This window comes from Schistocerca nitens, chromosome 9 (genome assembly GCF_023898315.1).
Source record: "Schistocerca nitens isolate TAMUIC-IGC-003100 chromosome 9, iqSchNite1.1, whole genome shotgun sequence".
NCBI classification, from domain to species: Eukaryota; Metazoa; Arthropoda; class Insecta; order Orthoptera; family Acrididae; genus Schistocerca; species Schistocerca nitens.
The window spans coordinates 3,590,566-3,606,103 of NC_064622.1; the positions used below are offsets into that span (position 1 = coordinate 3,590,566).

The 15,538-nt window shown below is 46.5% G+C and overlaps 1 protein-coding gene across 1 annotated transcript in view; it reads left to right on the forward strand.

Moving 5' to 3' along the window:
- Nucleotides 1-4,083: 4,083 nt before the first annotated feature.
- The window catches only part of LOC126203456 (glucose dehydrogenase [FAD, quinone]-like), a 147,515-nt gene continuing 136,060 nt past the window's right edge, over nucleotides 4,084-15,538 (forward strand). The window contains exon 1 of the mRNA XM_049937773.1: nucleotides 4,084-4,447. Coding sequence (XP_049793730.1) covers nucleotides 4,084-4,447 — 364 coding nt within the window. The remainder of the gene's footprint in view (nucleotides 4,448-15,538) is intronic.

A 15,538-nucleotide genomic window follows, 5' to 3' on the forward strand; every position in this document is an offset into this window, starting at 1 on the left:
CACCGCGCAGTAGTTCTCGAAAAGAGAACAATCGTACTGTTGGCAGTGTCTTCATTAGATTACACATTGACAATTGCACTATAAATACTGTTTATTCTTAAGTAACAGACAGGAGCGTAACTATGTAGAACATTTTCTAGACCGTTCTTGGGTAATCTAGTAAGGCGATGATCGCATACGCAAACAAAGCAATCGAAATGAGGTAAGACCCGTAGGTAAGAAACACACGTAACGTACAGGTAGCGCGGCTATGATCTTAACTGACTAAAGCTACTAGGAAAATTACCGTGGTCTACGCTAACTTGTGGTAGTCTACAGTAATTCTACAACTCTGGCCACACTGCAAGGCGCTTGCAGACACATCATTACATTACTGCAGCGTCACAGCGGATCACTGCTGTACATGAGATCGAAGGAAGACATACGACTTGTACGTAGAGTATGCCTATGTCTCAAAATTTGTACGGAAAAGTCGGAAGCGGAAGGTCTAATGCAAACAAGTAATCGATCATGGAGGAAAAAGAGTAATGATAATGAGGAAAAGGGTAAAGGATACGTAAGTAGTGAAACAGTTTGATAGATTTTTTAGCTTCCAGGACGAAGAATAACTTCAGTACGCTATAGAAATATACGACTCCGCAATGTAAAGAAGGTGGTGACGAAGACGAGGCATGTGGAAGTGAAAGAAGGAAATGGACAGATGTGAAACAGAAAGAAATGTTTCAGGTTTTGACATAAATGTGTAACTTTTCTAGGTCTCGTATACAGTACAAATCACCTGTACTGGTGCATATGCCTTACCAACGAGCTGGCCATTCTTACGCTGGGCCAGGTACAAGAGACGGGCTGTTTTACTCGCCGTGTTTGGTCAGACTGTTAGCACCTTCCACGTGTTGACTTGTGGGCCCCGTGACGTGTTGGACTGCTTGCTCGTGACTGGCCAGTATGAATGAGATACAAGTTTGCCTCTAGAGAGAACAACTTGGTGTTAACATCTGCGGTACTTTTCCCCAGTAGTGAAGTGAATGCTGATTATCTTCTAGGTAAGAACGATGGAACACTAATCAGTCGTAAAGATGCGAATGATGTGAGCAATTAAGTGTAACCCACTTCGAACATGACTATGTCCAAGATCTCTCAAATTATTTACCGTACTGACTCGAATGCTGGCGTCGGAACTAGTTCCACTCATTGTAATTCCCCCCCTCCTCCCCCCCCCCCTCCTCAGCCCCTCATCACCCTGCGTCTTTCACTAACAGCGCGAACGGAGAACGTCTGTCTGGCAGCCTCTGCGCACGCCTAAGTGTGTCTAATTTTACAGTCACGCTCATTAGGCAATTTTCGGTGTTTGATACGTCACTTGAAACCTCTCGAAAGAAGTGTTCTCAGGATTTTGTTGAGCATGGCAGTCTCGCTGAGACTGTAGAGACCCGCGACGAATTGCGCAACACTGCTGTCAGTCTCCCACATTGTCTATTCCGTTAACTTGCTGGGCGCTGCAGGTTGCAGGCAAAATCCGAGTTCCCGGTCACAGTCATAGCCAGACGCAGACACACACAAGTGCCCCTTCAATAGGTCTTACTAAGACAATGCTACATCACTTACATTTGAAGGAAGGTCAGAGCTCAATAATTTCACTGAGAACTTACTTCTGAATACATTGTGGGAGTGAACAAATATTTAATATCAAAAACAGTCTTGATCACAATTTATTTATTAAGGTGACAGGAATCAGTACTGATTTACCACCAGAAGGAGGTTCTTACTCATTGGTCTGAAGATGACCACAGTAGTGGTCGAAACCGGTCACCGCAATAAATAAATTGTGATCAAGACTGTTTTTGATAGGAAATAAATCATTGAGAACTGTCCAGGATTTGGTAAGACAGGGTTGAAGAGGGGGAAGTTACCCAACGAAATCGCCCTGACTCTGTAGTATTCACCACGACCGACTCACAACACGGAGCTCCTCTTCCGGCTCCGTTGCAGTTAAGTACTGGGGTGTCGCACGTCGACGGTATCTAGGAAATTGCTTTCTTTAATTTCAGAAACACACAAGGTGAGCGAGGATTCCGCTGACAAACTCTCAAACGTGTTAGTATGGGCAAAAACAAGAAAAAAAGTCTAGTGAACATGCATACCCTAAGAGCTATGTGCACTTGTTCAGTGGAAGACATGTGTTTCACAGTGACGAAGATGGGCAAGTACTCGTAGCTCTTCAGGTAAGCATTTATAGTGCACGTCTACTTGACATTTTTTCCTTGGTTGGTCCACACAGTCAGCTCTGAAACTTTGCCGATGGGGTTCGGGTTCATCCTATATATTCCATTTCCATGAACGTTGGAATAATCACAAAGGACATACCATGTTTTCATAATTTTATTTTTCTTGTATTTACAGTTGTCATTTCAGACTTTGGTTTGCAGTACTCCGAAGTCGTTCGTAATTCCCACTGGAATAAACATTAAGGACCATTATTCCTAGCGTGTTCCGTACGGATACTGAAGTCTGTGTGTTTTGAGTCGTTTTCAGTGTCATATATCAACTGGCTGTCACCATATTACAATCCAGTATTACCTTACTACTTCGTACCCCAAATTATTACATCAGCGTCCTTTTCTTAGCTGTCGGCACTGATATGTTACTAGGAGAACAATTTTAAACATGTGATAATTTAATTTTTCTTGTACATGTAAATTGTCAGAGAACGTTAATTTATGTGAATACACTCGACTGTTCAAACGTCAAAGCTATCTACTGTGGACTGACGATCGTTTTATTTGTCTAAATTAACTAGCTTCTTACTAATTAAACCAAATATGTCTGCACTTATTCCTTTTCAGTTCTGTTGTGATTCGCATTATGTTTTACATTATTAAATATTATCACAGGAATGAACTGTACGTGTAATATCTGTCATATTGGCAGAAATTGTACACGCACTACGATTCGGCACCAGTGCCTTTAATCTGGGCATAGTGACTTGAACACGTTGTTGGGTATAATATTATTTGAAATATCATTAAGGGTACGGTGAAGTGTTAAAAAGTGGTTGTTTAATTTGGAAAAGCAGTACTGGTATAGCAAACTTCAGTGTGAAAGTGGAGTTAAATTTAACTGCTGATATGAGCGTGGTTCGGTTTTTAAGTTACGAATGGACTAAGTAAATAGTATAAACTGTTACTTTTTCAAAGCAACCTCTTTCACCTAAAATCAAAGAACTTTGTAGAAGTGAAGGGAGCCGGCCGCGGTGGTCTTGCGGTTCTAGGCGCTGCAGTCCGGAACCGCGGGACTGCTACGGTCGCAGGTTCGAATCCTGCCTCGGGCTTGGATGTGTGTGATGTCCTTAGGTTAGTTAGGTTTAAGTAGTTCTAAGTTCTAGGGGACTGATGACCTAAGATGTTAAGTCCCATAGTGCTCAGAGCCATTTTTTTTTAAGTGAAGGGAACAGACACACGTTTTCGTTTTAGGCAACACGGACAGGTTTCGTAAGAACCGTGTTCTCTCTTTTAACCATCTCTTACCCACGCCTGATCACCGCGAAGGATGTCAATTAAGAATCAGCAAAATACAGGGATAGTGAGGTCCCGACGTTACTTTTCCGAAATTGGTCAGCCGCAGGAACCGGGTACCCACTTGAAGTATACCCCACCGTTTCAGACTAAAAGGGATAGACCGCAGGTCAGATGTCCTTGGTGTATTTCGTTTTCGTTTTATTGGCATTAGGGCGTGGTCCAAGGTATGCTTCTGTACCGAACTTATGGACCCCTAATGCTGGGTGTATCATCAGACTTCCGTAGCATTACGAGACGAAACGTCAGCGACATTTACAGCGTAGTCCATTGATCGTGAGCGGGCCAAATATCTCACGAAGTAAGTGTCAAACGAAAAAACTACAAAGAACGAAACTTGTGTAGCTTGAAGGGGGAAACGAGATGGCGCTATGGTTGGCCCGCTAGGTGGCGCTGCCATAGTTCAAACGGATATCAACTGCGCTTCCCCCTTCAAGGTAGACGAGTTTCGTTCTTTGCAATTCTTTCGTTTGATGTTTATTTCGTGAGATATTTGGCCAGGTCACTATCAATGGACCACCCTGTATACGTCTTGGAGCACGGCCTGATGCCAATAAAAGAACAACAAGGACACAAATACCGCCCGAGAGGGCAGGCATCCTATCAGCAGCTGAAACATTTGGAACAGCGTCACAGGAAACCGCCATCTCAGAGCCCCCGCCCCCCGCCCCCGTCACGTTATGTAAACGCCGCCCGCAGCATGTGCCGGGTGTTTGCGCGGCTGTGGCCCCGTTTTTTCTCCTCTCCGGAGTCCACCTGCAGGCCGTGCCGCTGCCGGCGCGGGTTGCGCAACAGGTGCGGCGGATGTCTGCGCGTGCCTCTGCCCCTGCGCCTGCCCTCCCCGTCTGCCAGACGCTTTCGCGCCGCGCCGCTTGGTACGCACGCGCCACGCGCCACACGCCACGCGGCCGCAAGCTCGCGTGACGCACGCAAGGGCGCGCGCCGCTTTGCGTCACCGCGCGAGCCGGCGCAGGCGTAGAAATCACGGGCGGACTCCGAACGGGGCTATCGGGACAACTCCCGTATCGCGGCGTTAACGTAATTGTTGCGAGCGTATTCTTTCACGGAATAAACGGCGTACGGCCCCCCAGGTTAGCTGAAACCATCACACTTCACGTCCTCCTACTGTCGAGAAGCGCTACGAATCCCGGAGACGGCAAGCGTGATGGCCCGGAAGAGCGATCTATCACCCTTTCGTCGGGTCAGCCAAACAGCATCATGAACACTTACTTCAGTGCGGCAACAACATTGACACGCGATGGAAGTGTGGTCCCAAGAGTACGACTTTTTCTTTAATGAGTTTGTTTGACCTCCGTTACACACCATTTAGCTAACTCAGTTTATAATAAAAACATTACAAATACACGGCCCAGGCTGGCCGGAGTGACCGAGCGGTTCTAGGCACTACAGTCTGGAACCGCGCGACCGCTGCGGTCGCAGGTTCGAATCCTGCCTCGAGCATGGGTGTTTGTGATGTCCTTAGGTTAGTTGGGTTTAAGTAGTTCTAAGTTCTAGGGGACTGATGACCATAGCAGTTAAGTCCCATAGTGCTCAGAGCCATACACGGCCCAGTCACACTAATGTCACCACGGTCACACACTGCAGCTGACAGCATTAGCAATGGAGGATGTACACTCCTGGAAATTGAAATAAGAACACCGTGAATTCATTGTCCCAGGAAGGGGAAACTTTATTGACACATTCCTGGGGTCAGATACATCACATGATCACACTGACAGAACCACAGGCACATAGACACAGGCAACAGAGCATGCACAATTTCGGCACTAGTACAGTGTATATCCACCTTTCGCAGCAATGCAGGCTGCTATTCTCCCATGGAGACGATCGTAGAGATGCTGGATGTAGTCCTGTGGAACGGCTTGCCATGCCATTTCCACCTGGCGCCTCAGTTGGACCAGCGTTCGTGCTGGACGTGCAGACCGCGTGAGACGACGCTTCATCCAGTCCCAAACATGCTCAATGGGGGACAGATCCGGAGATCTTGCTGGCCAGGGTAGTTGACTTACACCTTCTAGAGCACGTTGGGTGGCACGGGATACATGCGGACGTGCATTGTCCTGTTGGAACAGCAAGTTCCCTTGCCGGTCTAGGAATGGTAGAACGATGGGTTCGATGACGGTTTGGATGTACCGTGCACTATTCAGTGTCCCCTCGACGATCACCAGTGGTGTACGGCCAGTGTAGGAGATCGCTCCCCACACCATGATGCCGGGTGTTGGCCCTGTGTGCCTCGGTCGTATGCAGTCCTGATTGTGGCGCTCACCTGCACGGCGCCAAACACGCATACGACCATCATTGGCACCAAGGCAGAAGCGACTCTCATCGCTAAAGAGGACACGTCTCCATTCGTCCCTCCATTCACGCCTGTCGCGACACCACTGGAGGCGGGCTGCACGATGTTGGGGCGTGAGCGGAAGACGGCCTAACGGTGTGCGGGACCGTAGCCCAGCTTCATGGAGACGGTTGCGAATGGTCCTCGCCGATACCCCAGGAGCAACAGTGTCCCTAATTTGCTGGGAAGTGGCGGTGCGGTCCCCTACGGCACTGCGTAGGATCCTACGGTCTTGGTGTGCATCCGTGCGTCGCTGCGGTCCGGTCCCAGGTCGACGGGCACGTGCACCTTCCGCCGACCACTGGCGACAACATCGATGTACTGTGGAGACCTCACGCCCCACGTGTTGAGCAATTCGGCGGTACGTCCACCCGGCCTCCCGCATGCCCACTATACGCCCTCGCTCAAAATCCGTCAACTGTACATACGGTTCACGTCCACGCTGACGCGGCATGCTACCAATGTTAAAGACTGCGATGGAGCTCCGTATGCCACGGCAAACTGGCTGACACTGACGGCGGCGGTGCACAAATGCTGGCAGCTAGCGCCATTCGACGGCCAACACCGCGGTTCCTGGTGTGTCCGCTGTGCCGTGCGTGTGATCATTGCTTGTACAGCCCTCTCGCAGTGTCCGGAGCAAGTATGGTGGGTCTGACACACCGGTGTCAATGTGTTCTTTTTTCCATTTCCAGGAGTGTATAAAGAGCGACGGGGGACGCGGAATACCGAGCAGTCATCGTACTGCGGAAACACAGCGATTCATCTGACGTCCAAAAGGGCACTGTCAGGGGTGGAACCATTTCCGAAACGGCTGAGTATGTAACCTGTTCGCATCGTCATGTGGTTGAAGTAAACCGTGTGCCGAAAAATGGCACCGAGGTAACTTTGGTCCACCAGGGGCCATTGATGACAGTGGTGAATGACTGCTGCAGAGGTCTGTGCGGGTGAACAGAGGTGCCACTACTGAGCACCTGACCGCCCAGAGGAAAGAAGGGTCTGTCAACGGTGTCTCCTGAACGGACGTTGCTGTGTACGGGCCTCCGCAGACCGTGGAACCGTGCTGACCGCTGTGCATCCACGACGAAGACTGGCATTTGCACGCCAGCGCCGCAACTGCACGTCCACCGGGAGGCGAGACGTCGCCTTCCCAAGTGAGTCACGTTTTATGCTCCATCGGAGGGATAGCCGTTGGAGTGTACGGTGTGAAACGTGTGAAAGCAAACACCTTGCAACAACTGTCTGTGCGGTTACAGTCTTCGGAAGATTTTCGTGGCACTTCGTGGGTGATCTCGTCATTATGGAAGGCACGATGGGTCAACACACGTACATGCAGTCTGTTTCTTCTCGGCACGATGGCATCTACCAGCAGAACAATGCAACCTGTCACACAGCATCCACTCACTGTACGTGCGTGTTTAGAAGAGCACCAGCATGAGTTTCAGTACTCTCCTCGGCACCAAATCTCCCGCATTTAAAGCCAATAGAGAATGTGTGGGACCACCTAGGAACCTGGCGCAGCTGTTGGCGGTACTAGAGTCTGCATGTCTCCTGCACACCCCTGCCTGCACCTTCCAGAAGCTCGCTGTCAATCCTCTTGCGCGTCTCGCAGCGGTTAAGGCAGCAAAAGGTGGTTGGTTATTCACGCTTTTGGCAAGTGCTCACGATAAATGTGACTGCACAGAGTATAATCTATGCATTTTTTTGGTTTAGCTAGTCAATGTCCGTCGTAGTGTAGCATCGATAGTTGCATCTTGACACTTCCGGAACACAAAACATTAATTATAATTTTGTAGATGTTTATTTCGGATGCAAATAAGAGAGGATTGACCGACGTTGGGAGCGTTGTATCGTTGTTGTTGTTGTTGTTGATCAAACATGTTAGGAACACAGACATGGCTTCTTGATATTTCGAGTACTGGAATGAAACACGATCTGGGTCTCCGTACGTCCGCAACAGTCGTAGGCAACGAAGTGAATTATTTGCAGTCGAAATAATCGATGATTTATTCTGCTTATCGTAGAGATAGTTTTTAGGCGGCCTTTAATGAACCACGACAAGTCGGTTCAGAATTTGTGGCTAGATTTGATGACATTCACTTCCTTTGATCCACGAACTCTAAGATCATTCCACTTGCTTCGTATCGAGCGCTCTTTTCTGAGCGAAAGTCTACATTCTGCCTAGTGACGTTTCGTTCCGCACAGCTTGTTTAGCGAGTCGTCTGCTTTTCCATTTCCTTTGACCTCCCAATGGGCTTTAATCCACAAGAAGTAATTTACTTTTGTCTTCGTGGGTCTTCGTACCACATATATCGAATTATGAGAAGATGTTCTTTAGCAGCGTTCGAGAATTTAGTCCTAGATAGCGCTTGGGGTACACTCTTGCAGTCTTAGAGAATTAAGAAGGATGAGTAATGCAGGTAATTGCAACACTGAGTCGCTTTCAAAACCGCACAGTCTCAGCGAGGTAAATCGAGATGTTTGCTGGGTACTGAATTTTTTTTTTGATATGTGAAGCTGATGACAAAGTAGGATACCTTGTTTCGTTTGCGCCGGCATTCTTTGAACAGTCTGTGTATATGTGAATAACATGGATCTCACATTCCTTGAACCAAGCTGGGGACCACACGGTATTCTCTTCAACAATTCGCAGTTACGCTGCGTGTAGCGTAACTGTACTGAACGAACGGTACACGAACACTTCTGTCACCGTCACGCCCGCCACTTCGTATTCGCGATACGTTCGGCGCTCACTCACAAAGAGAATCAATTCTGTTAAATGCCGAGAAACCCTACTGTTGCACCCACGTGTCATAGTTGTGAACGCATATGAAGACGTCCTTCGCAAACTAAAGCGCATGCATGCTTAATATTAAACAGTTGTCTGTGTTAATCCCGGACACTTTCTCTTTGGTCCGCTACATGGTGTGAATCGCAAGTGAAGGGAGGGAGGAAGGTGTAATGCCAACTGGTGACGGTAACTGTGGACATGGTTCAATATTACACTGAAAAATGGCTTTTTTTTTTACAGCACAATTGTAATTCCTATTAAAAAAGTGTCGACAGTGTCTCGGTTAACTTCAACTCCGAACCCTCCAAATCACGCCTAGTGTCAGTACCACCGAAACATGCGTGAAGACCTGAACGAAACTACGAGGATTGGAACTTAAATAGTGGCAACTATCTATTCACAACCGATACAAAAGAGTTACATGTTTGCACCTGTTACTGTCCTTCAAAGTAGTCACCAGCGTTGTGTAGAACCCGTTGTCAGCGATGTGGAAGGCGTAGTATACCGTTAGCAGAGCCTGTTCTGTTGATGGTGCGAATGGAGCGGTCTACTGCCTGTCGAATCTCTGGAACAGTTCTGAAGCGAATGCCACGAAGACAATATTGAAACGCCAGTCTGACGAATGGCGTCATTATGAGTCGCCGCGAAAGTCGAAAGTGCGTCAGAGCCCCAGTATGGTGAAAGATATGGTGATTCTCGTGTACGACTGTGATGGTGTTATGCTAACGAAGTAAGTTCCTCCACGGCAGACCGTCAGTGCACGGTATTACTGTTCGTTTTTGGAGCATCACCTGCGACCAGCTTTGTGAAAGAAGTGGCGATACTTTCCGGGCAACCCACCCATCATTTTCCACGACAATGGGCGAGAGTATACAGGGTGAGTCACCTAACATTACCGCTGGATATATTTCGTAAACCACATCAAACACTGACGAATCGATTCCACAGACCGAACGTGAGGAGAGGGGCTAGTGTAATTGCCTAATACAAACCATAAAAAAATGCACGGAAGTATGTTTTTTAACACAAACCTACGTTTTTTTTAAATGGAACCCCGTTAGTTTTGTTAGCACATCTGCACATATAAACAAATACGTAATCAGTTCCGTTTGTTGCATTGTAAAATGTTAATTACATCCGGAGATATTGTAACCTAAAGTTTACGCTTGAGTACCACTCCTCCGCTGTTCGATCGTGTGTATCGGAGAGCACCGAATTACGTAGGGATCCAAAGGGAACGGTGATGGACGTTATGTACAGAAGAGACTGGAACAGCACATTACGTCCACATGCTAACACCTTTTCATTGGTCTTTTTCACTGACGCACATGTACATTACCATGAGGGGCGAGGTACACGTACACACGTGGTTTCCGTTTTCAATTACGGAGTGGAATAGAGTGTGTCCCGACATGTCAGGCCAATAGATGTTCAATGTGGTGGCCATCATTTGCTGCACACAATTGCAATCTCTGGCGTAATGAATGTCGTAGACGCCGCAGTACATCTGGTGTAATGTCGTCGCAGGCTGCCACAATACGTTGTTTCATATCCTCTGGAGTTGTAGGCACATCACGGTACACATTCTCCTTTAACGTACCCCACAGAAAGAAGTCCAGAGGTGTAAGATCAGGAGAACGGGCTGGCCAATTTATGCGTCCTCCACGTCCTATGAAACGCCCGTCGAACATCCTGTCAAGGGTCAGCCTAGTGTTAATTGCGGAATGTGCAGGTGCACAATCATGCTGATACCACATACGTCGACGCGTTTCCAGTGGGACATTTTCGAGCAACGTTGGCAGATCATTCTGTAGAAACGCGATGTATGTTGCAGCTGTTTGGGCCCCTGCAATGAAGTGAGGACCAATGAGGTGGCCGCCAATGATTCCGCACCATACATTTACAGACCACGGTCGCTGTCGCTCTACCTGTCTGAGCCAGCGAGGATTGTCCACGGACCAGTAATGCATGTTCCGTAGATTCACTGCCCCCGTGGTTTGTGAAACCCGTTTCATCGGTAAACAGGTAGAACTGCAACGTATTCTCTGTTAATGCCCATTGACAAAATTGCACTCGATGATTAAAGTCATCACCATGTAATTGCTGATGTAGCGACACATGAAACGGGTGAAAGCGGTGACGATGCAGTATGCGCATGACACTACTTTGACTCAGTCGACCGGCTCTCGCAATGTCCCGTGTACTCATGTGGGGGTTCATGGCAACAGCAGCTAACACACCAACTGCACCCGCTTCTCCCGTGACGGGCCTGTTACGGACCCGTTTGCGTGCTACGACCATACCTGTTGCATACAGTTGGCGATAGATGTTTTGCAATGTGCGGCACGTTGGATGCTCTCTGTCCGAGTACCGTTCTGCATACACCCTGCAGGCTTCAGCTGCATTTCGTCGACACTCGCCATAGATGAGTATCATCTCCGCCTTTTCAGAGTTCGAATACACCACGGTCACAGTTCCTACAACACTACACTATCACAGACGTCTGGTAACACGGTGTACTACAGTTGGTCTGCGTGCGGAGACGAATGCAGAATAACAATAGCAGCAAGCGCTACATGCGGACACTGCGACAGCTAGACCAAAACACAACAGTGCACTACAGCCACACTCGTAAACACGGTCGTCATCGTAAACATGTCCCTGCCGATGCTGCTCGCCGACCGTGCCCGTGTTTGTTACAACAAGCAACTGAACGTCAGAGGTTTCAAGCGTCAACTTAAGGTAATTAACATTTTACAATGCAACAAACGGCACTGATTACGTATTTGTTTATATGTTCAGATGTGCTAACAAAACTAACGTGGTTCCACTAAAAAAACGTAGGTTTGTGTTAAAAAACATACTTCCGTGCATTTTTTTTTTATGGTTTGTATTAACCAATTACACTAGCCCCTCTCCTCACGTTCGGTCTGTGGAATCGGTTCGTCAGTATTTGATGTGGTTGACAAAATATATCCAGAGGTAACGTTAGGTGACTCACCCTGTATAGCGCAAGCTGTGGCTGCTCTGTTTGGTCGATGGGACTGGGAAGTACTGTACCATCCACAATACTCCACGGACGTAAGTCCTTGTGACTGTTGTTTGATTCCGAAGATGAAGGAACCACATTCGCTTCATAACTGTTCCAGAGATAGGACAGGCAGTAGACCGCTCCATTCGCACCATCAACAGAACAGGCTCTGCTGACTGTATACTACGCCTTCCACATCGCTGGCAACTGGTTCTGCACAACTCTAGAGACTACTTTGAAGGACAGTAACAGGTGCAAACATTTAATTCTTTTCTATCGGTTGTGAATAAATAGTTGCCACTATTTAAGTTCCAACCCTCGTATGACAGACAATCAAATGAAAATGAGACATGGAAAAAAGTAAGTAAACTGTTTACTATTTCAAAAGCAGTCGGTATAATTGTTAATATATTTATCCCATTGTGAGACAAGGCGGTCAGTGTCTTCGTGGGAAACTGCTTTCGATTGCCTACGTAATCATTATTGTACTGAGGCGCGCACCTCTCCGTCCAAGGCAAATCGAGGGCCACGAATGTGTTTCCTCAGGGATCCAAAATTATGGAAGTGGAGAGATCGTTACTGTATGTAGGATATGTAACGGTTTCCCTGCGAAACTTCTGCAGCGTAGTCGAAACAATCTTGGCAAGGTGTGGTCATCGATTTGGTAGTCTGGTTACAATCATGGTTCCGTAGGGAACCGCAAACATTTTTCCATGAAGTCATCGACCATCTTGTCACAACGGTAGCATAAACGTATTGATAGTTATGGTGATTATTTTCGAAATAATGAACAGTTTAGTTAATTTATGTCCATCTGTCTACTTTTCATTTGCTGCCCCTTGTATCTCTGAATAATGGTTGATATGGAATTCCCGATTAATATTTTTTCAGTTTTTCCGGATATCGATCCTTAACGCACGTTAACTCTCTTGGATTCTCGATAAATTGTTTTAATATCTCGGAGGCCCATCCGGGAGCCTGATGCGCAGATTGCGTGTTGGGATTTCGCGAGCCGCCCTCCTCCCTTCTCCCCTCCCGACAACCAGTCCAGCAGCCTCTGCGGCGACGTTCGTCACTTTCACCGCCAGTCTCATTTCGGAAACCAGCCACGAAGCCTAATTTTCGTAATTAACGAGTGAAAGTGGCGATGCTGCGTTCCTCGAAACACAAACATATTGCCTGGACACGAAACTAACGGAAATGTAGCGCTAAATTATTTGCATCATCTGCAATGGTACTGACTACAAACTACACACTGCATCCCAGTAAACGCTTTTCTTCGCAGTGTTGCAACAGACTAATTCTTATTTCACTGATAGTTTTGTTCAGAATGCTGGATCCGGAGTGTAGTTTCAGAGTGAACCGTGTGATCAGAATTGAACTTAACAACGCACAAAGTAGTGTAGCATGCACAAAGCGGTATCTATCAGCCAAGGGTCACTTCCATTACTTGCGGATCATAGAGCTGTTGTGAACTAGTAACAACGGAACAGATGACTGCATTTAGTTTTCTCATCGGAACAGTACACGACTTACTCTGCACAAAACGATATTATGGTTAATCCGTCTCATTATTTCGTATAACTACCAGAAAAAAAAGCTAACGGTCTTTGTAATATCACTACAAATAGGCCTCGTGACTCGTGAGTACAGTACGGTGATTCACTGGATTGTACCAATCCCATTGTTCATTTGAGACATGTTTGGTCTGTGTATACTCACTGTTATTTTTAGGTACTGAGAGGTTAATAGTTTGAAGTGGTTGTGTACCGCACCAGTGACTGTAAAGAGCACGCGGAAGTTTGTGAACAAACTGAAAGCAGTCGCGGGCGATATAGTAAACAGTGGAAAAAAAAGTTGTACTTCGACAGTGCAGACAAACACAATACGTACAAGTCCATTTTACTGCTCATTTAACTCATGGTTCTGCCGTGAGGAAAATCTGTTACAGTGTTTCCTGTCTCAAAATGACACGCTTATCATCCTCCACCATCCCAGAGAGTGTATAGTATTTATCATAATCACGAAAACACCCCAAGCAATCTTTTGTTCGTATTATTCGTGTTTCTGCGTATTCGATTTCTTTATTATCTTATTTGAAGCACTTATACGCTTGGTTTTTATCGATGTGACCTAATCTACAAACGACACAAACCTTTTAAGTTGGTTCGCACACTCGAGAGTCTACAGAATCTTAGCATATTTCTGCAGTCTCCTCCTCGGTACTACTTCGAGAGTAAACGACCAGTGCAGTCTTGTGATGAGGCAATCGGAAGAAATGAGTCTGCACGATACTCAAGCAGAAGACGTAGTTTCCATTTCGCTTCGCTAAGACAGTTTACTGTGACGGGAACTCAGTTATTATGCACAAGTCGTAGCGAATGTATAATCACACAGCGGTAACCGCAAACAAGATGTTTCCAGCGTTATTCTCTTTACACTGTATAATGCAAATAATTCGAGTGAGAAACCTTAAGTATCTGTACATTTACGATACTCCGTCCAGACACTACCTTTCGCCATTATGTCATGCCAAAGCTTACCTCTTCATGTCTTCATAAGAAATACTAAACAAGAACAAGTTTCTCCTTACCACACGTATTAGGTACTTGCGATCAATGTAGTCAATTGCTGCAGAACTTTCTTGCTAGAAGAAAGTAATCGTCTCTCAAACTTTATCAACACATAAACGCTGTCCACGAGTGATCTCATCTGGCCCGCCGCTGTGGCCGAGCGGTTCTAGGCGCTTCAGTCCGGAACCGCGCAGCTGCTACGGTCGCAGGTTCGAATCCTTCCTCGTGCATGGATGTGTGTGTGATGTCCTGAGGTCAAGTTAGGTTTAAGTAGTTCCAAGTCTGGGGGAATGATGACCTCTGATGTTAAGTCCCATAGTGCTCAGAGCCATTTGAACCATTTTTTTTATCTCATATGATGTGATCTGTCCCTAGCGAACTGACAGAAAATAAAGGCGTCCTCCATTGAACTGTCTCAGACCGTCTCCCTTCTATGGGAACCATAAAGGTATGGCAGTGAAATATATCTGCTTTCCCTTTTACTCATTCAAGCAAATATGCATGAGTTGGAAACGCCACCCGTTTCTTATACTGAACACAAAATGTTCCTCTCGAAATGTCTTCTACCTAATCCGCTTTTCGACACCTTTGCTGCGATCTTCATCAGGATCGTTTGTGTTCCCGGTTAGCTGAACACTGTGCCAGAATGTTGCAAAAGAAGAACTGGGTTTAGATTTTACAGGGACTGAAGCTCACACAGGCATATTCGGAAATGAACTTCCCGCTGCCGAAAGAGGCATCCAGATTACAAGAGGAAGTTAGCTACATCAAACGTCCCAACACCTTCGTGGACCAAATATCACGAAACGTAGCTCTGGCAGAAAGAGAGAAAGAATGACAACAGACTACAAAAGAAATTATGCATGGGGGCTTAATTAAAATAAATGCAAATAATTTTAATTTTTTGGTTTAGTAGCTGTCTGTCCGATTACGAAGTCTCGTAAACGGTTGGCCCTGACTAGTATTATTACGCAATCTGACTGCATAGAACAGCAACAAAGAATGCAATGGAAATTTTCATTAACACAATTAATTAATTAAGTCCCCAGCAACTATAAAACCTACGAAACCGAAGCACAAGTGTAACTGTTCTGTGTGTGGGAGTATGACTCAACGTACGCATCTGGCACGGTTCTTCTTCAACAACACAAGAAATTTTAAATATCATTTATACTGAATTAATTAAAGGAAATAGAAATACCATAATTACTCAAGAAA